This window comes from Mirounga leonina, unplaced genomic scaffold (assembly GCF_011800145.1).
Source record: "Mirounga leonina isolate KUSES-001 unplaced genomic scaffold, KU_Mleo_1.0 Mir_173, whole genome shotgun sequence".
NCBI classification, from domain to species: Eukaryota; Metazoa; Chordata; class Mammalia; order Carnivora; family Phocidae; genus Mirounga; species Mirounga leonina.
In genome coordinates this window covers 74,827,638-74,847,372 of record NW_023270447.1, presented here as the reverse complement: position 1 = coordinate 74,847,372, position 19,735 = coordinate 74,827,638, and the positions used below count along the sequence as shown (strand labels likewise).

General features: G+C 42.0%; 1 protein-coding gene across 3 annotated transcripts; it reads left to right on the top strand.

Annotated features, from left to right (window-relative positions):
- The first annotated feature begins 765 nt into the window (after nucleotides 1-765).
- Nucleotides 766-12,765, top strand: PDIK1L (PDLIM1 interacting kinase 1 like). Of its 3 annotated transcripts, none has more exons than XM_035019428.1 (3): nucleotides 766-903; nucleotides 3,333-3,634; nucleotides 9,082-12,765. In XM_035019428.1, the coding sequence occupies exons 2-3, from the start codon at nucleotides 3,350-3,352 to the stop codon at nucleotides 9,820-9,822; spliced, it is 1,026 nt and encodes a 341-aa protein (XP_034875319.1). In that variant the 5' UTR covers nucleotides 766-903; nucleotides 3,333-3,349; the 3' UTR covers nucleotides 9,823-12,765. The 3 variants fall into 3 exon arrangements, with proteins under 3 accessions (XP_034875319.1, XP_034875318.1, XP_034875320.1); XM_035019427.1 differs by lacking the exon at nucleotides 766-903 and adding an exon at nucleotides 948-1,402; XM_035019429.1 differs by lacking the exon at nucleotides 766-903 and adding an exon at nucleotides 1,705-1,818.
- Nucleotides 12,766-19,735: the final 6,970 nt, after the last annotated feature.

Here is a 19,735-nt window from a genome sequence, read left to right as displayed (position 1 = left end):
CTACCCTGTGGGATTTGGTCAGGATTAGAAAAGCTAATTTAAAGACCTAACCCAGTCCCAGACTCTCAGAAGGTCCATAAATAGAGGACAGCAAATAAAACGGGTAAGTGGTTGATCCTTGAGGGCACTGACAGGGATTCTTTGCACATCGTGCCTACTGCAGCACCGGGAGGAGGAACAACCACTTTATTGATAAATAGTAGGTGCAGAATAAATTGGTGAAGAAGGGCCGACGCTTCTGGCGGATGCTTACTGCTCTGTGTAACTAACTGAATAATGTGTTGGTCCGAGGCTCTGAGTCACTGACAGTCCCGGGCTGGCTGTCAGGCGACTGCGTGCCGGGATCTGACAGACCGCTGTCCGTCGGGCCGCGAGAGAACGGCTGTCTTCGCGGTCCGTCCCGGCCGCCTCGGACCGCCGCCCGTCGCCGCGCGCTGGCTGGATCCCGACTTCCTGCGGGGGACGCCGCCAGGCAGGGCCTGCGCGGGCGGGCAGCGGCCAGGTGCGGGTGTGGGCGCCGCCGCCCCTTCCTCCCCGCGCGGGGCAGGGCGCCCCTGACTCCCGGCCTCCGCGGCCCGGGAACAATGAGGTGCCGGCTTCTTTAAGGGAGATACCACCGCGCCGGCGGGGCAGGGGACGGCGTCCTCCCAGATGATCGCACCCAGTCCCGCGCCGCCGCCGCCGCCTGGGCAACTGCACCGTCCGCAAACATGGCTCAGTGACTCTGACAAAAGGTGCAGCCTCCCTCCCGGCGGGGCGGACGCCAGGCCTCCCAGCTCGCGCCGCGCCTCCCCGCGGGCCAGCCCGAAGAGCTCCGCGTCCCGCCGGCACCCCAGGCCCGAGCCGAAGAAGATGCACCAGGCGTTCCGCCCCAGCGACCCCCGCACACCTGCCCGCAGCTCGGTAGGCGGGAAGGGGGGCGGGGAGGGAGCGGGGAGGCCGCGTCGGGCGCGCGCACCCCCAGGCCCGGACCTGCTGCCGCAGACCATCCCCGGGGCCCGCGGGCCGTGCGCGCCCGCTGCGGCTGGACGGTCACCGAGCCCCGGCGGGCAGCGGCCTCCCCGTTCCCGGGCCCGGCCACCCCTGCGGGGAGGGGCACTAGTGGTGCGTTCCGGAGCGCGCACACCTTCGGCGACTCCTGGCTCCTGCGAGCCGCGGGAGAGGGAGGAGGCTGGCGGAGCGCGGGGTGCGCGCCCAATAGGGATGGCGCTCGGCGTCCCGGCTCGCGCTACGGAAAGCCGGAGGGGGGCGGGGCCGCGCGGCGTAAGGGGGTGTGTCCGCGCGCACCACGGGGGCGCGCGCCGGTCTCTGACTGGAGGCCGCGGAGGCTGAGGCGCGAGCTGCCCGATAATGGCGGCCTGCAGAGCCCGTGAGAGGGAGAAGCGGCGGCGGCTATCCTGAGGTAAATGTGGCCCTTAGGCCCTGGCACGGAGGCCCTGCTGCAGAGCCGAGGGCCTTGCATGCGCCTCCCTCCCCGGGAGGCCTGTCACAGACCTGTCAGCGGAGTCATGCTAGGGAAGGCCCCGCGCTCCTCAGGCCTCCGGCCCGCACCCCTCAGGCCACCGGCCCTAGCTGCGGCCTCCTCTTCTAGCCCCTGGCCTCCTCCCCAGGCCCCGGGCCTCAGCCGCCAGCCACGAGGAGTTGAGGCAGCCGCAGGACTGGCTCCTCGGAGTGAAGGGCCTCGGAGGATCCCCTCCGGGTTTCGTCTGGCCGCCGCCGGGGAGGGGGAGGGCCTGATACTCGGCCAATGAGCGGGGCGCTGAGCCGCCGCGTCGGCCACCACCTCTGCCCAGGACTGGCCCTTCCCCGGCCCGGCAGGTGTGTGGCCTGGCCCGCCGGCCGCCGAGCGCTGGCTTAGCGGGGCGGGCGTGGGGGCCCGGGAAGTGCTGGCCGGTCGCTTGGGTTCGCATGCAGGGATTTCATAAACGCCCTCTCTGCCCCTTACTCGGGTGCTTTCGTGTGTGGGTATGGGACCGCTTGCAAGACAGGAGCCACTTTGAAATAGATAGTAATTGGTGATCCACGGAGAGCAGGAAGGAGTGTCTACTGTGGACCTGGGGCAAGGATCCCGTGGCAGGATATCGGACACTAGGAAATGCAGTAGGAATTTGAAGGGGGGTTCCAGTTAGGGGAAGTGGGACTAAAGTGATCTCAGAAGCTTTCATTTTCTTTATTAAATCCATCCTATGGACTTAAAGTAGCTGTACCCATTTTTTCAGGCTCAAGAGTCAGTAGCTTCTTGTTCCCCCGAACTATACACTGTGAATATTGGATAATCTCTTGCCCATCGTGGCAGTCTACAAATAAGAATTTGTTCCTGAAGCTCATTAGAATCCTAACATTCTTTGGAGAATGATGTGGCACACTTTATAGACTTTCTTGATTCGACTCATGAGCGTTTCTCTGTGGGGCCTTTGCTTCTGCCTTTAAATGATTTATCAAGTTGAATTTGAAAGAACTGTCAGAGGACAATTTTTGGTGGCAAAAATGGCCTATATCTAAATAGCTGTTGTTTAAATTTAACAACAGAAAAGTAACAATATTCTACGTAGCTTGCTTTATTTTTAGAGGACCATTTTTCTCCACAGACTTTATTTTCATTTATTTTGCAAGAAATGAGGAAATAACATAAACAAAGTTAAAATAGGGACATACACAGTTTACTTTAAAAAAAAAAAAAAAAAACATTTTCAATTCTATATGTAATCTGGTTCACTTTCAGTCCCTAAGCACAAGCCAGGTGTTTGTATTTCTAACTTGGGAGGTTTTTTTGTTTTTGTTTTGACAATTTTATGAACTTTTGTTTGTGTGTCAGCTTTAAGGAGAAGCTGGAGTTTCTTTTTTGATGATCAGTAAATAAGAATGATGAGTTTTTTGGTTTATTTTTAACAGTAATATTTTGAAGCAGTTTGTATGAGAGGCAGTATAGTGTAATGGTTATGGTTATGAATGTCAGAGCCAGATGGCCTGGTTTCAAAACCCAGGTCCACCAGTTAATAGCTGTTTTACCTTAGGCATGTTGCTTAAACTCTCTGTGCTTTAGTTTTCTCATCTATAAAATGACCATAATAGTATCTATTTCATAATATTGTTGTGAGGATCAAATGAATTTAATATTATGAAGTGCTTAGAACAGTTCCCGATATATGGTAAGTACTACCAAAGTGTTAGCTGCTTTATTATTATTATTACTCAAATATTTAGATTTGCCCAAGTTGTATCAAATATCTTTCAAGCACTGCAAACAGTGAGGCAGATAATTAAATCATACATAAGAAGGTATACAAGCCAGTAAGTATAATTTCAACAGAGCACTTTGTTGATTTTTCCAGAAACTTTGACCTTGAAGATGGTGAGTAGCCAGCCAAAGTACGATCTAATACGGGAGGTAGGCCGAGGCAGTTACGGTGTTGTATATGAAGCAGTCATCAGAAAGACCTCTGCACGGGTGGCAGTGAAGAAAATTCGATGCCATGCACCTGAAAATGTTGAACTAGCCCTGCGTGAGTTCTGGGCACTAAGCAGTATCAAGAGCCAGCATCCAAATGTGATTCACTTGGAGGAATGCATCCTACAGAAAGATGGGATGGTGCAAAAAATGTCCCACGGCTCTAATTCTTCCCTTTATTTACAGGTATGTGTGGTTGAATGGGAAATAGAAATAACTTGAACTTAGTATTGGTCAGCAAGAAGAGGAATAAAAGTCAGATGAGCTTCTACTTTTAAATGCAGGTGTTTGTATAGTTAGGAGTAGATAAGGTCTGCCAAGAACTAAGTAGATGTTTGCTTTAAAACAAGGTTTTATTTAAACCTGTGATGCAAATACCTAAAAATAACATAAGCCACCTGTTATGCCATGGTACTTGCCAATCTGCATGGGAATGGGGCAACACATGAAGCTAGAGAAGTGATCGAGATTAGAGTCTAATAAGTTCACTTATTTGAAATCAAGTTTTTTGGAACTGAAGCCAGAAGAAAAGGAAAAATTCCACAATCAATAGCATTACCCATATAGGTAATTTGGGCATTTCTTTATAAATTACTGATTTGAATATAAGCCTTTGCTGTTTTAGAGGGTTGTGTGGTTTCTTAACCATGCAACTCTAGTTAATTTTCATGAAGTATGTGGCATAGCATTTGAATGTTATTAATAGTGCTAATAGCGAACATTTGGGTTCCTACTCAGTTCCACACTCTGTGCTAAGCGTTTTAAAGGCAGTTGCTCAGAACAATCCTGTGAGGGTAGTACTATTATTATCATCATTACAAATGAAGACACTGAGGCTTAGAATAGATAATGAATTTATCCAAGTCACATATCCAGCAAGTGGCAGAATTGGGAACTGAATGTAGGAGACTATCTGACTGCTAAAACTTGTGTTCCTTTAACTTCCAAATTACTCTTGCCTTCAAATTATGTTTTTTGTAGACCTGGGGAAAGCATTAACATAGGAAAAAGGTTTGTTTGTTTGTTTATTTATTTACTTGGTTGGTTGGTTGGCTGGCTTCTGACATAGATCAAAATCTCTAGTAGGCCTATATTTGCTAAAGAGAAAAGATACTTAAGACATAGCTAGTTAAAGATCAGAGAAAAATTTCTTAAGTCCAGTCATTCTTGGAAAAGGAAACAACTTTCCATGAGTATGTCTAAATTCAGAATTTTACCATCAGGGTACAGAAGTATGATTTTAAAACAACAGAAGCTTTTGGACCAGGATCAACAAAGAAACAAACACATTAATCTGTGTCATTAGAAACTTGCAGCTTTCATTATATGGTGAACAAATAATCAATCTTGAGAACCTAATTTATATTGCAGTTTAGCATGCTATATCCTGAAGTTTTACGTCTTAAGACAGTGACTATAGGGCGCCTGGGTTGCTCAGTTGGTTAAGTGGCTGCCTTCGGCTCAGGTCATGATCCTGGAGTCCCTGGATTGAGTCCTGTGTGGGGCTCCCTGCTCAGCGGGGAGTCTACTTCTCCCTCTGACCCTCCCGCTTCATGTGCTCTCTCTCTCAAATAAATCTTAAAAAAAAAAAAAAAAAAAAAAAAGACAGTGACTATAAAGCACAACTATTTAGCCTCTATTCCATTTATTGTTTACTTTTTTATTCAGTATGGGGCGCCTGGGTGGCTCAGTTGTTAAGCGTCTGCCTTCAGCTCAGGTCATGATGGGATCGAGTCCCACATGGGGCTCCTTGCTCAGTGGGGAGTCCAGTTCTCCCTCTCCCTCTGCCCCTGCTTGTGTCCCCTCTCTCGCTGTGTCTCTCTTTGTCGAATAAATAAATAAAATCTTTAAAAAAAAAAAGTGCTTAGTATGTAAGTTGCACTGATAGAAAATATTAGAAACATTCTTTTTTTTTTTTTTTGTAAAGATTTTTATTTATTTGACAGAGACACAGCGAGAGGGGGAGCACAAGCAGGGGCAGTGGGAGAGGGAGAAGCAGGCTTCCCAGTGAGCAGGGAGCCCGATCCGATGCGGGGCTTGATCCCAGGACCCTGGGATCATGACCTGAGCCGAAGACAGACGCTTAATGACTGAGCCACCCAGGCGCCCCTGTTAGAAACATTCTTACCACACTCCCTCTTAAAAGTGGATAAAACCTTGATGAACTTTGCCATTGAATTGGTCTACAAATACAAAGACATTTAAATATATGACTTAGTGCTAATGGTATCCTTGAGTCCAGATCAAGCAACCTTTATAGTAACTAGGTATTAGGTGGTCTTTGAAGGCTTTAAGATGTAAAGTATTGGGGTGCCTGGCTGGCTCAGTAGAGCATGCAACTCTTGATCTTGGGGTTGTAAGTTTGAGCCCCATGTTGGGTGTAGAGATTACTTAAAAAAATAAGAAGAAGAAGAAGAAGATGTAAAGTACTTCCAGACTTGACCCAATGATTTTTTTTAATCTAAAGCACCTTTTTATTTAGTACTCTCTTTTATCTTTTAAAGGCTGATAGGCATGTGTTTGACTTGTATCACTTTTGCTAGCTGTATGATCTTGGCTAAATAACTCATCTCTTCTAGCATCTGTATCTTCAGATGTAAAATAATAATAATTTTTACCTTCCATGGAAGTTGTCAAAATTAGAGATGATAACAGTTATAATACTTGGCACATAGGAAGTACTCAGTAATAGGTAGCTCTATTAATTGTCTTTTCTATGAATTTATTTAGTTAAGACATTGATCAACACCTTGGCAAGTGCCTTCTTTAAATTTACATCTGGTAAAAACAATTAAATCTATAGTGTGACCACAGAGTCCCTATGCATGGCTTTCTCCATTATCTACACAAATTTGTGTTTTTTCCATATTTTTCTAGATGTTTTCCTTGTTCTGAATGATTAAGTTCTTAATAGCTAAAAAACTTACTTAGAAGAAAATGGAGAACAAATAACAGAGAATACAGTCTCAACATAGGAACTTAGTGGCCAGTCTGTATAACTTGTATAAGTGTCATGAATGAAAGGTACAGAATGATATAGGAGTGTATGATAGAGAACCTGACATAACCTGGGTTCAGGAATTACGAACCGTTTCAACTGAAACTTGAAGGATAAAGAGGAGTTAGCCAGGTGAGTGAGAAAACTTTCCAGCCAGAAAGATCTGTACATACAAATGTCTTGAAGCAAAAAGTACAAAGCATTCTAAGAATTGAAAGAAGATAGTAAGACTGTACTATGCCAGGAGAGTTGTTTTAGATGAGACTAGAAAGATCAGCAGGGTCAGAGCATCCCATAGCCCATGTTAAAGACCTTAGACTGTATCCTGAGAGAACAGGGAAGCTGTTGAAGGACTTCAGGCAAGAGAACCAATGGCTGATGACATCCTCTACATGTGGAAATAAGCGGATTGGGCTCTCTCAACCAGCAGCCCTCAAACTATAGCCCTCAGGCAGTATTTATATGGCCCAGATGCTAAAAATAGTTTTTACATTTTTAAAGAGTTGTTTAAGAAAAAGAAATAAAGAAAAGAAAGAAAAATATGGAACAGAGACTTTATGTGGCTTGTCAAGCCTAAAATACTTACTATCTGGCCTTACTCTAAACCATTCTTTGAATGCTGGGACTTTGCGTTGCTCAAAGCTATTTAGGAAGTTTGCTTTTGAGAGTAAAGAGAAGAAGAGAGGAAATGAAGAGTGATGGCACTGGTCTTTAATCTCAGCATATTTAGTAACAGTGCACCTGGTAAATAATTGTGTGATCTGTACCTTTCTAGTCTTTCATTTTCTGGCTCACTGGCAAACACATGGAACAAAGAAAATGCACGCAAAAAAGACATCTGCAGACTGTTGCAATTACAGCTGTTTGCCATTGGGGGAGATGGTGTGAAAGAAAAGGTGTTCTTTGCTTCTGCCCTCCAAAATGACAAGAGGAAGTACTAGTAGACTTAAATGTAAAATTAGCAGTTCATTCATTCTTCAACAACTCTTCAGCTTCCCTGCTGAGTTTCTATTCAGGGGGTCTGAAAAGGCACCATGAGACAAATGCTTTCAAAGCCCTGTATGCTGTATTTTAGAATGGTGTTCATATTCAGTAAAGTAATTAATAGTCTTGAATTTCAGGTAATAGAGTTATAATTTGATAATGATAACAAATAAAATAGTGACTTATTCTAGGTTTTCAGCTTGTAGCAAAGAAATATACAAACTCTGGGGCGCCTGGGTGGCTCAGTTGGTTAAGCATCTGCCTTCGGCTCAGATCACGATCCCGGAGTCCTGGGATGAGCCCCACATCGTGTTCCCTGCTTAGCGGTGAGTCTGCTTCTCCCTCTCCCTCTGCCATTATCCCTGCTCGTTCTTTCTCTCATTCTGTCTCTCAAATGAATAAATAAAATCTTTAAAAAAAAAAGAAATATACAAACTCAGATTTGAATTTTTATATCAAAATGTAAAAACGTTTTTTTATAAATTGGTTTTTAGAAGCCATACAGTGATAGAGATAGCCAGTATATTTGCATTCTGGTTTTTTTTTTTAAGATTTTATTTATTTATTTGACAGAGAGAGACACAGCGAGAGAGGGAACACAAGCAGGGGGAGTGGGAGAGGGGGGAGCAGGCTTCCCGCGGAGCAGGGAGCCCGATGCGGGGCTCGATCCCAGGTCCCTGGGATCATGACCTTAGCCGAAGGCATACGCTTAACGACTGAGGCACCCAGGCGCCCCCAGTATATTTGCATTCTGCCTGTAGAAGTTTATCAAGTAATAATGGCAGTCTTTATTTTTATCAGTGACTACAGGAAGGCTTTATTTCCTTAACAACTAGTGTTCCTGATCATTTTTCTCTTAATTTTACAGATTGTATAATGTTGATAGTATATGTCCAGTGAACAAGAAACATATTTCAGGCAGTTTAATTGAATAGAACTTCCTAATTGGTGTTTATACCCCAGTTGGCAATCTCCCAGGTCTTCTAGCTGCTGAAATGTCAATTTTTTCATGAAGCTATTGGCTAGGTAGGTAGAGTTCAGCTCCATTAACACATGCAGAAAATGTGTAGCCAGTTGGACATTTTTCAAAATAAAGCATTTATTTGTTTGTTTATGATTTAGTAAGCTCTGTGCCCAATGTGGGACTTAAACTCATGACCCTGAGATCAGGAGTCCCATGCTCTACCAACTGAGCCAGCTAGGTGCCCCTAAAGCTGTTTTTTTTTTTTTTTTAAGATTTTATTTATTTGAGAGAGAGAGAAAGCATGAGGTGGGGAGGGTCAGAGGGAGAAGGAGACTCCTCGCTGAGCAAAGAGCCCGATGCGGGACTCGATCCCGGGACTCCAGGATCATGACCTGAGCCGAAGGCAGTCGCTTAACCAACTGAGCCACCCAGGCGCCCCCTTAAAGCTATTTTTAAATAAGTTTTTACCTCTTGACTTTGAGATTTGGTGTGTATTCATTAGGGGCAAAGTGACAGTTTAAAGTACTGAAATTTAAAATGCACATATGAAAGCACTGACCAAATAAAACATTCACGGGATTTCCATTTTAATTGGGAGTCCAACTTATTAATCAGTTATTGTTTTCCCGTAGCTGAATTGTATAAACTGTGCAGATGGTTGTAATCTGTTTTTTCCCCCTTTTATAGCTTGTAGAGACTTCATTAAAAGGAGAAATTGCCTTTGATCCCAGAAGCGCCTATTACTTGTGGTTTGTGATGGATTTTTGTGACGGCGGCGATATGAATGAGTATCTATTGTCCAGGAAACCCAATCGTAAAACTAACACCAGCTTTATGCTTCAGCTGAGCAGTGCTCTGGCTTTCTTGCATAAAAACCAGATCATCCACCGAGATCTTAAGCCTGATAACATCCTGATTTCGCAAAGCAGGTTGGATACCAGTGACTTGGAGCCCACACTGAAAGTGGCCGATTTTGGTCTCAGTAAAGTTTGTTCAGCCTCTGGGCAGAATCCAGAAGAACCTGTCAGTGTAAACAAGTGTTTCCTTTCCACAGCCTGTGGAACAGATTTCTACATGGCTCCTGAAGTGTGGGAGGGACATTACACAGCAAAAGCTGACATCTTTGCTCTGGGGATTATCATCTGGGCAATGCTGGAAAGGATCACATTCATAGACACAGAGACAAAGAAGGAACTCTTGGGGAGTTATGTAAAACAAGGAACTGAGATTGTGCCTGTTGGAGAGGCGCTTCTGGAAAATCCCAAAATGGAACTTCTCATTCCTGTGAAGAAAAAGTCTATGAATGGGCGAATGAAACAACTGATTAAGGAAATGCTCGCTGCAAACCCTCAGGATCGTCCAGATGCTTTTGAACTAGAACTCAGATTAGTACAAATTGCATTTAAAGATAGCAGCTGGGAAACGTGACATATATATTGTTTGCAAATATCTTGGATGATATGCTGCTTATGTTTTAACAGTGATGCAACAACATAATGTGGCTGAAAAAGAATATAAAAAGCTAAACTCCACCTTCTAAGGGTTTAGATTTTATTGTGGGGTGTTTTTTTTCCTCGTTTTTCTTAAGTCCAAGCTGGCCATTTTGTTAGTATGTTTTAAATGTGTATTACCAATGTGGGTGTACATTTTTTAAAATGATCATTGGTAGAAGTTTGGCAGGAAAATTCTCTAAGAGCCAAGAAGAGAAGAAAGTCCAGTTTCCTGGAAATAAGTCTCTTAAGTATTTTAGACATTCCTTGTCAGTATTAGGAATTTCCATGGAAGAAGAGGTTTGCATGCTGGCAATGCAACCTTTGAAGCTTTGTAAAGGAAACATATATGTATATATTTATGTATATGTAAGTATGTGAATGTGTGCATTTTGCATTCCATATGAAGAAAATGCCACTTCTGTTTAAATTATTTGATGTAGGTTTGGGTTTTTGAGATTTGCTGGTGAAATCAGTGATGAAAAATAAAAGAACCTTCCCTCATCTTCCTATCCTGTCCCTCCCTCTAATGAAATCATACTACACTTTTTATTTTTGTAATATTATACAGCTTTTTTTAAGGCATCATTTTGGAGGGTCTACAATTATCCGATTAAACATAAACAAAATTAAGTGATCCAAAGCTGCTGAAGTATGTTTGAGCTCTCCAGTGCCCTATAGCTGCAGGAGTTGAATTAGCCATGCAATCATGTGGTAGCAGGTTGGCAAGGACCTTGATGATTCAGTCATACCTTCTTTAGGTAACCAAGCATTCACTTAACCAATTAAACCATTGCACTGGAACATGTCTGCACTTGAGCATCTGCAATCTGATAGAAATCTGAACACAGGAATCCTCTGTTTCTGAAAACTCTGCAATATATGAACTATCCTACTTGATATATTCAGTTTTGATTTCAAGACTGTCTAAGCCTCAGCATAAAGTTGAAGAAATAGAATGAGCTCTACCCTCACATTGCCTGCCCTGATACGGTCTCTTGTTTAATCACTGGAATTCCTTTCATTTTGGCACTAATGCTGTTTTCTCTTGCCTAATTTAACACAGTAATGATAGTGATATGGTTGTGTTAAATGTTGATTACCTTTTTCTGAAGTGGGAGATGATACCTATACAGCGTGGCAAATGGATGAAATACTGTGGCATCAACTATATCTTTCAAGTAGAAACTTCAAAGTTATTGATTGTATACAATCACTTGGTATGGTCTATGTCAAAAACCAATAGACTGTTACTCTAATTGAAGTTAGTTTGATTTTTGACCCTATGTGGTTGTCTCCAATTTGTTTTCCTATAAATGCAGATAATTAAAATCTAAGGAAAGTTTTGCTAAAAACAGAGTATTAGCCTTTAAGGTTAGATAGACTTCAAGACCATTGTATCTAGGTTAGTCTTTATAAAGCACTAGAATCTTTGGTCAAAGTAAAAAAAAAAAAAAAATTACTAGAATACTGAAATTGTTAATAGTTTGCAGTCTCCTCAGCTTTTTTTTTCCTGAGTTTTGTTTTTTTTTTTTTTTAATCCAAGCATAGTTGACACCCAGTGTGTCTCCTCAGCTTTTTTGAACTTCCATAACCTTTGGAATTTTACTATCATAATTTTTTCCTTACTTAAAATGTGTTTGGGAACTTGAGAAGGTGAAAAAGCACAAAAAATTAAGAGTATGTAAAGTTCTGAATTATGCGTTACTTGGTCTGGAAGTTTAAAATTTGGACTGATATAAAACCTTTTATTTTTTTTTAAATAAAACCTTTTAAAATAAAAAAAAATCATATACTTTGAACATCACTTTCAAGCTAATAAATACAAGACATTTTTTGGAAATGAGGTGGAAATACACTGGAACCTCATGATAATTGACCCTCTGGATCACCAAATTACTGTAACACATCTGGCCAAGGGGATTGAGTTACTGGAAGTGAAAAGTATTATAATGTTGTATCAGTAACATTGCACTTCAGTAGAGATCCATGATGATTCGGGTGATAGTATGCCAGTGCGTTTGCTCTTCAAATATCCATGTGCTTGGAGCCATGGTTTCCTAAGTACATAGTTTTTTGGTCTTGCCTCATTTAAAATAGTTAACAATTATCATTTATTTTGAAAGATTTCACCTGTGAAGTGAATTCTTTCTTTCATTGGCAGCAAAGGTATGAGGTGATCGGGAAGTTTCTCCTGGAATTTTCTCAAGTCCTTGTATTCTAAAATAGTCTATGATACCAAGCAAAATGATAGTAAATTCTTTGTCTTTGTTTTTTCAGTCAGGAGGTATTTATTCAGTACCTACTGTGAGCTCAGCACTAAAGGTCAGTTGGTAAAAGGACAGTTTAAAAATGGCATATAGCCACAGGCCTTTTCCAGCCAGGAGTAAGAAATAAAAGAAGGTTGATGATACTTGGAAATTCCTGGATATTTGCTAGAGGAAAAATGAAAGCAAAAATTTGTGCACAGTGCCTTGCCCATAATAGGTACTCAATAAACAATTATTCCTCAGAGTCTCTTGCCATGGTTTATAGTGTTTTATGAAATTTGTCTTAATTGAAAAAAAGACCAAATATTTCGAATAAGCTTATAGGCAGCTCTGGCCAGTTAAAATATGGGGTTGTACAGTTAGTTCCTAGAATGTTATTTTGCACTAGTTGTCACTTAGAAAGACGGAGTTCCTGTAGATTTTTGGTGCTAAGGGATACTTTGTCATTATGATGAAGTAAGTGTTAAGTGTCAGATAAATAGCACACTGAATAGTTCTTTCTGCTGGTCTGTTTTTTCCTCTTTGTTGTTGTTGTTGTTGTTTTTAATTGTAAAATGTTTATCAATCAAACTATTGTAGCAGCTACAAAATAATTCACCAGCATGACAAAATGGTCAAAAAAATAAGTCATCAGCACTTCAAAAATGAAAGCAACTTTTGAGATTTTCTTTTAAAGTTGTGAAATATATTTTATGAAGAATTTATAAAAGGGGAAATGATTGTAATTTATTGTTCATGACTGTTTTTTTTTTAAATAAAGTGAGTTTCAACAAAAAAAAACCCAACACGCTGAAAATTTTATATTGTTGATTTGCTGGCTCTGTCTCCCTAGTTCTGTAGTGTTTTACTTCATGAACATAAAATAGAGGGTATAAAATTTGAAACAATGTCATTTTCAGCCTTATCTATTAAGTGAAACTTTCTGTAATAGAAGCTATTGCTGAGGAAAAGATCGTTGAATTATAGGAATTTCTTTCAGCATTTCAAGTTCTCAAAGTTTAATGCTTACTATCTTGCTTTATTTGTCAGAAGAACTTGTATTGCCTGAAATAAATGATTTTTTTCATTAATCCTTCTATCTCATTAAGATGAGGATGCATCCTAGACTCAATGAAATATAGTAAATATACCAGGAGGAAGTAATTTTTCAACCTATAACTTGAAAGCATGGTTTCCTTTCTATAAAGTCATCTGGTCCGCCTTTTTTCTTTTATAGGTTTTATATGGTTGCCTTCTCCAGAATGAAGTACTGAAGATACAGTGCACTTAGTGGTCCCAAGGACCAGCAGAGGGAAAAATGGGAGACAGAAAACATTAATGCTACATGTGATCTAGCAACAAATAGGAAAGTAGGCATCAGGAATTGTGGCTGCTTCTGACTCTGCCACCTTGTCCTGGCATAGCCTTTGTAGACAGGCAAATTTTGCATTCTATTTAGAGATTAGGGTTTTTTTTAATTGCATCTTAAACTATAAATACTTGCATTTACTAGCTTCTTTGTAATCCTTTGCAGTTTACAAAGAGCCTTCACATGGTTTTTAAGAATCTTTTCAGTGGGTTTTACTTAAAATAGGGACTGGTTTCTTGATGAGGAAATGAAGAGTAGTAACACCAGTTAGTGAGGTAATGGTGTAAGGGTTTTAGTACCTAATCTCAGACTCCAGTTGGAGTTTTCTCTCACAACAAAGCTTTATCTTCCTCACTGAAGGAATGACCCCTGGTTGTTTTGGCCTTTTCTTTAAATTCAAATGTTGCTCTCTTAGTCAACCAATCGTAGGTATCCTCTAAAATGCAGTGTAATGATAGACAGTTGGTTTGTGGTTAGATAAATACTCCCACTTGAGAAAACCTCCCCGCCACACCTCTTGAGGGCACGGAGCTGTCTTGCGTCTTTTAAAGGCAGTACTTTATCTTTTGCAATTACTTCTCATTGGTTAGAAGGGAATTGTTTCGTTTTGGTTTTGGGGTTTTTTTTTTAAGATTCTATTTTTTTATTTTTTTGTCAGAGAGAGACATAGCGAGAGCAGGAACACAAGCAGGGGGAGTGGGAGAGGGAGAAGCAGGCTTCCCGCAGAGCAGGGAGCCTGATGCGGGGCTCGATCCCAGGACCCTGGGATCATGACCTGAGCCGAAGGCAGACACTTAACGACTGAGCCACCCAGGCGCCCTGTTTCGTTTTGTTTTTAAGATTTTATTTATTTGACAGAGAGAGACACAGCGAGAGAGGGAACACAAGCAGAGGGGAGTGGGAGAGGGAGAAGCAGGCTTCCCGCCGAGCAGGGAGCCCAATGTGGGGCTCGATCCCGGGAGCCTGGGATCATACCTGAGCCGAAGATAAATGACTGACCCACCGAGGCACCCCTAGAAGGGAATTGTTTAAAAAAAAAAAAAAAGTGTCTTTGACTTCACTCTTTCACTTCCTGCTCAGCCCTGGTATTTGGTATTTCAAGCTTAGCTTGTTCTGAGCAGAAGTTAGGCAACTTGGTATTACCGAATGCATCATGGCCTAGTGGCTAAAGGATAGGTTTGCTGTAGCAGATCTCCTATTAAACACTAGCTTTTGCAAATACCTACATAATTAATATGTGGCATTGGGCAAGTCACTTCATTCTGAGCCTTTGTTTCCTTATCTGTAAAATGGAGATGGTACACTGGATGATGATATGTGCATTTCAGAATTTTTGTTAGGGTCAGAGATAATACACATAAAGTGCCTGGCATAATACCTGGCACATTAAGTTCTCAAATGGTAGCCATTGTGGTTGTGTTCTGATTTTGACAATATGTTGAATGAATGAATGAATGGATTCTCAATGAGCCAGGCTTCAGCTATAGCTTTCATTCTTCTCCCCTTTGGGAGAATCTGATGAAAGCATTACATCCTCTCCTCAGGAAAATGTTTGCCTGTGATTTCAGGGGAAACTTTGGGGATGATGGGATGGGTATGTTCATGGGTTTCATACATATATCAGAATTCACCAAACTGTACTTAAATTTATGCACTTTACATCAATTATACTTCAATAAAGTCATTTAAATTTTTAAAAACTGATCCCTAGGATTCATCTCATATTAATAAAGTGAGAATTTCGGGCGCCTGGGTGGCTCAGTTGGTTAAGCAACTGCTTTCGGCTCAGGTCATGATCCTGGAGTCCCTGGATCGAGTCCCGCATCGGGCTCCCTGCTCAGCGGGGAGTCTGCTTCTCCCTCTGATCCTCCCCCTCTCATGCTCTCTGTCTCCCATTCTCTCTCTCAGATAAATAAATAAAAAATCTTTAAAAAAAAAAGAAAAATAAAGTGAGAATTTCTGTAGGTAGTGCACTCACATTAATATTTTTTAAGTATAGTGATTCTAATGTGAAAATGGTAAAATATTACAATTAAAACAGTATTGGTCAGATTGTGGGATAGGCAGAAAAAGTCATAGTATAGTGGTATTTTTTAGATTCACTTACCTCCTAGCAACCAACAGCACAGACCCGTTTCAGCACCCCACCCCAAACTCAAGTACCTATCTTCACTTTCAGACTCTGTCTGCCTCATAGTAGAACGCAGCTGTGTTTCTGAGAAACAGAAGACGTCATGCATTAAATCACTATCAGGTACGTTATTCTTAAGCAGGCCTTCTTAAGCAGCAGGCCTTCTTAAGCAGGGGGCCTTCTTAAGCAGGAATCCAACAAAGGAATACAGCCTCGTCAGTGGACCCACTAGAATTATAAGCAAAATTTTATGTGAATATCCATTTTCCATGGGGAAAGTTCTTAATTTTTAGCAAATTCTTAAAGAAGTCCAAAAGACTAAGAACCACTATGCTAGTCACATAAGGAACCATTGCATGAGAACTCTGGATGCAGGGTACATGGAGTGGATGGACATTGAAAAGAAAAGAATGGACACAAAAGAGATTGGAAAGCTAAGTCACAGATCCGCCGACTGGAGTTGACTGACTTGACAACGACAACCATTCTTTTGTAGGTCTTCTTGTCAGAACACTACTGTGTCTGCAGGGGCTCTGGTCCTTCTCCAGCTGGCTCATAAACTAATGGGCCTGCTCCACGGGCTTGTCTTGGGACCTGCCTTTTCCAGTTTAGCAGGCAGGACTTCCTGAGGCTGATGAGATTGGTGGGCCCTCAACCCCTCTGCTCTAATCATATCAATACCAGTGGTTCTTCTAGTCTTTCCCAAAGGAATGTCAGTGCCTATGGGCTACAATGGGCTGTAGAGAAGAAAATGTTCTTTGAGGATAAATTACATGTTTATCTGGGCTCACTTTCAGCCTAGGCCCCGTCCTTAGAGAAGAAACTTCCTGACTTCAGGATTTCTTTTAGGGACATTGGACCAAAAGAGTCTAATAGGGTGGTGTCTCCTGCCTTCATAATAATTAATTACTGTCAGCACTAACTAGGAATAATTTCTAAGAGCCCTTCCAGTTCTAAGATTCAATGAGTCAATTCAACATGGAAAATTACTAATGAAAGGATTATGAGATTTACAAAGGAAGGTCACACATGCCTGCCCTCGGCTGAGAAAACAAAACACACAATGTATCACTATAAATTTCTTCAAAGACACCAAGAGATAAGAAGCATCACATTCCTTCATCCTTCTAGAACAGCCAAGATTAGATGGAACTTCTCCAGAATCATCCACCAGACTTGGAGAAAGTCCTCTGGTCCTCACTCTGTCCATTCTCTGAGATGCTTACTGACCAAATCCCTAGGCCAACCCTACTCAAACACCAGGGCCTTAGTCCCCGTTCCATCCTGTCAGAAATCTCGCTGCCATGGTCACTATTGGAGCTCAATTCTCACAGAAATCAGCCATACGTCCATCCCTTCAATCTCAGGAGATCCCACCTTTGCCGAGGTGGGTAGGGTTGCTTGTTCCTCTGTCTTTCAACACTTTGAGCCATTTCATTGCCCTTGAGACTTGAAAAGCAAAGCATTTGTCTCTCCACTGGGACAAGTGAAGCCCTAGGCCTCCAGTACAGAAAGCGCTATTGCCCTCTTAAAATGGCAATAGGAGAACTGCCTTTCAAGAAATTAGCACCACTGTGTGCCCTGGACTTTTTTTTTTTTTTAAGATTTTTATTTATTCATTTGACAGAGATAGACACAGCGAGAGAGGGAACAAGCAGGGGGAGTGGGAGAGGGAGAAGCAGGCCTCCCGCAGAGCGAGGAGCCCGATGCAGGTCTCGATCCCAGGACTCTGAGATCATGACCTGAGCCGAAGGCAGACGCTTAACGACTGAGCCACCCAGCTGCCCCTGCCCTGGACTTTTTTAGATACTTTTTAAACTATTTAATTTACTTATGTTAACTAGCTGGAGTTTAAATAAAAACTTGAGACTACAAAAAAAGATAAAGTGACAATGTTTGGTTTCAAAAAAATAATAACAAAACTATTTTATTTACAAGAATCCTCTCCTACTTTACCAATGAGCTGTAGGAAACTAATAATGACCCACTCTGTAGGGGAGAATAATAGTACCGCCTCAAATATATCTGCAGGCACACACTACTTTAAGTGCTTTACATGCATTGACTCATAGAATCCCCACAGCCCTACAAAGTACCTACGGTTCTTCACCATTTTGCAGGTAAAGAAACAGAGGCGCAGAGAGGGTAGATAATCCACCCTTGGTCTACAGTTTGCTCAGGATCTGAACCCAGGCTGTGAGAGCCCGTGATCTTAGTCAGTGCTTCTCGCTGCACAGAGCCAAGCCACGAACTGAAGAGAGATCATGCAGATGCCCAAAAGGACTATTTCAGGGAATGCATGTTAGGAAAAAGAGAGTGGATGAAGACAGTGGGATCAGAAAGTGAAGGGTCTTTGAAGACAGGCAGAGGAATATGAACTTGTGATCAAAGCTAAAAAACGAATGTGTCTTTTTGTTCCTGCATCTGCTCTCAGCATTATAACACACACAGGTTCTTCATGTAACATCCATGGATGGCTTTTGTAGGATCTCGGCCCCCCTGCAATTTTAGTGTCTTTGTATCAATGTGCCTGTTTTTGGGAAGAGGATCTAGAGTTTTCATCGATTCTTAAGGGGGTCTAAAAACCTTTGGAGGGTGAATACCAATGGCTAAGTGTCTGTTCAGCCATATAGTTAGTGTAACCTTGGGCAAAACTCAGAGCCTATGTTTCCTCACCTGTAAAATAGAGATAATAATGTCTACCTCTCTGTAGTAAATATGGGACTGTTGAATCACTATATTGTACAACTGAAACTAATATAGCACCATATGTTAACTACACTGGAATTAAAATAAAGTAAGATAAAATAATGATATCTACCTCTCTGGGTTAGTTGGAGAGTTAAATGATATCATTATAAATAATAATATACACAGTCATACCATATAAAACTCATTACATTAAAATGTATAAAAAGACTATAAAAATTAAAATAAAAATAAAATAAAAATAAAAAATAAAAAAGACTATAAAAATGTCATAAAACAAATAGGACTTGTGATCATGAAATCCATGTTTTAAACTTTTTTCCAACAATATGGTGAATTAGAGACCTAAGTGACCTTCCTGATGAAAAAAATTAAAATGTTGTATGAGGGGCGCCTGGGTGGCTCAGTCGTTAAGCGTCTGCCTTCGGCTCAGGTCGTGATCCCGGGGTCCTGGGATTGAGCCCTGCATCGGGCTCCCTGCTCGCCAGGAAGCCTGCCTCTCTCTCTCCCTCTCCCACTCCCCCTGCTTGTGTTCCTGCTCTCGCTGTGTCTCTCTGTCAAAAAAAAAAAAAAAAAAAGTGTTGCATGAAGGAGGTTTTTTGTTTTTTTTTTTAATTCTTTTTTACTATGCTGCTGAGCTGCCATGAAAGTTAGGAGTATGCCAAGCCCCAAAATGAAGTGGAGAGGAAAATAAATACCCAAATTGTTTTTAACCTTCAGGGAGCCTGCCAATGCCTGGACGGACACCATAACATCCTCCCTCCCTGTCTGCATAGGACATAGGAGACAGAGAAATCCCAGGGGCTCTCCAAATGGGAACACTAATAGAAGACCCCAAAGGGTTATAACCACAGCACAAGGACCGATATGAAGCAAACACTGGCACCCAGAGGAAGGACAGTTAAAACCTCCTTATATCACCTTTGGCCCTAGGAAAAGGGGAAAATAAAATTTCCTTTAAGAATTCATAATTTGCGGGGCGCCTGGGTGGCTCAGTCAGTTAAGCGTCCACCTTGGGCTCAGGTCATGATCCCAGGGTCCTGGGATTGAGCCCTGCATTAGGCTCCCTGCTCAGTGGGGAGCCTGCTTCTCCCTCTGCTGCTCCCCCTGCTTGTGCTCCCTCTCTGTCAAATAAATGAATAAAATCTCAAAAAAAAAAGATTTCATAATTTGCAAGCCAGCTCCCTCATGAAATCTGAAGTCAAATCACATTACTTATGTAATCCTCAAGCAAAGAATTTAATTTAAAGTGGTGTGGGTTGGTAGTACCAGCATAGACTGAAAGAAATGCAAATTGTCTTTGGAGGTACTTGATGTCAACACAGGCCTCAAATAATTCCTATAAATTTCTAGGCAATATGAGCAGCTCATGGTAAAAAAGAACCAAACACAC

Bases quoted from the DNA above. Each gene is read 5' to 3' on its own strand.
- PDIK1L (XM_035019428.1), top strand. From the start codon at position 3,350: ATGGTGAGTAGCCAGCCAAAGTACGATCTAATACGGGAGGTAGGCCGA. The intron at 3,635-9,081 runs GTATGTGTGGTT...CCCCTTTTATAG, and splicing joins ATTCTTCCCTTTATTTACAG to CTTGTAGAGACTTCATTAAA.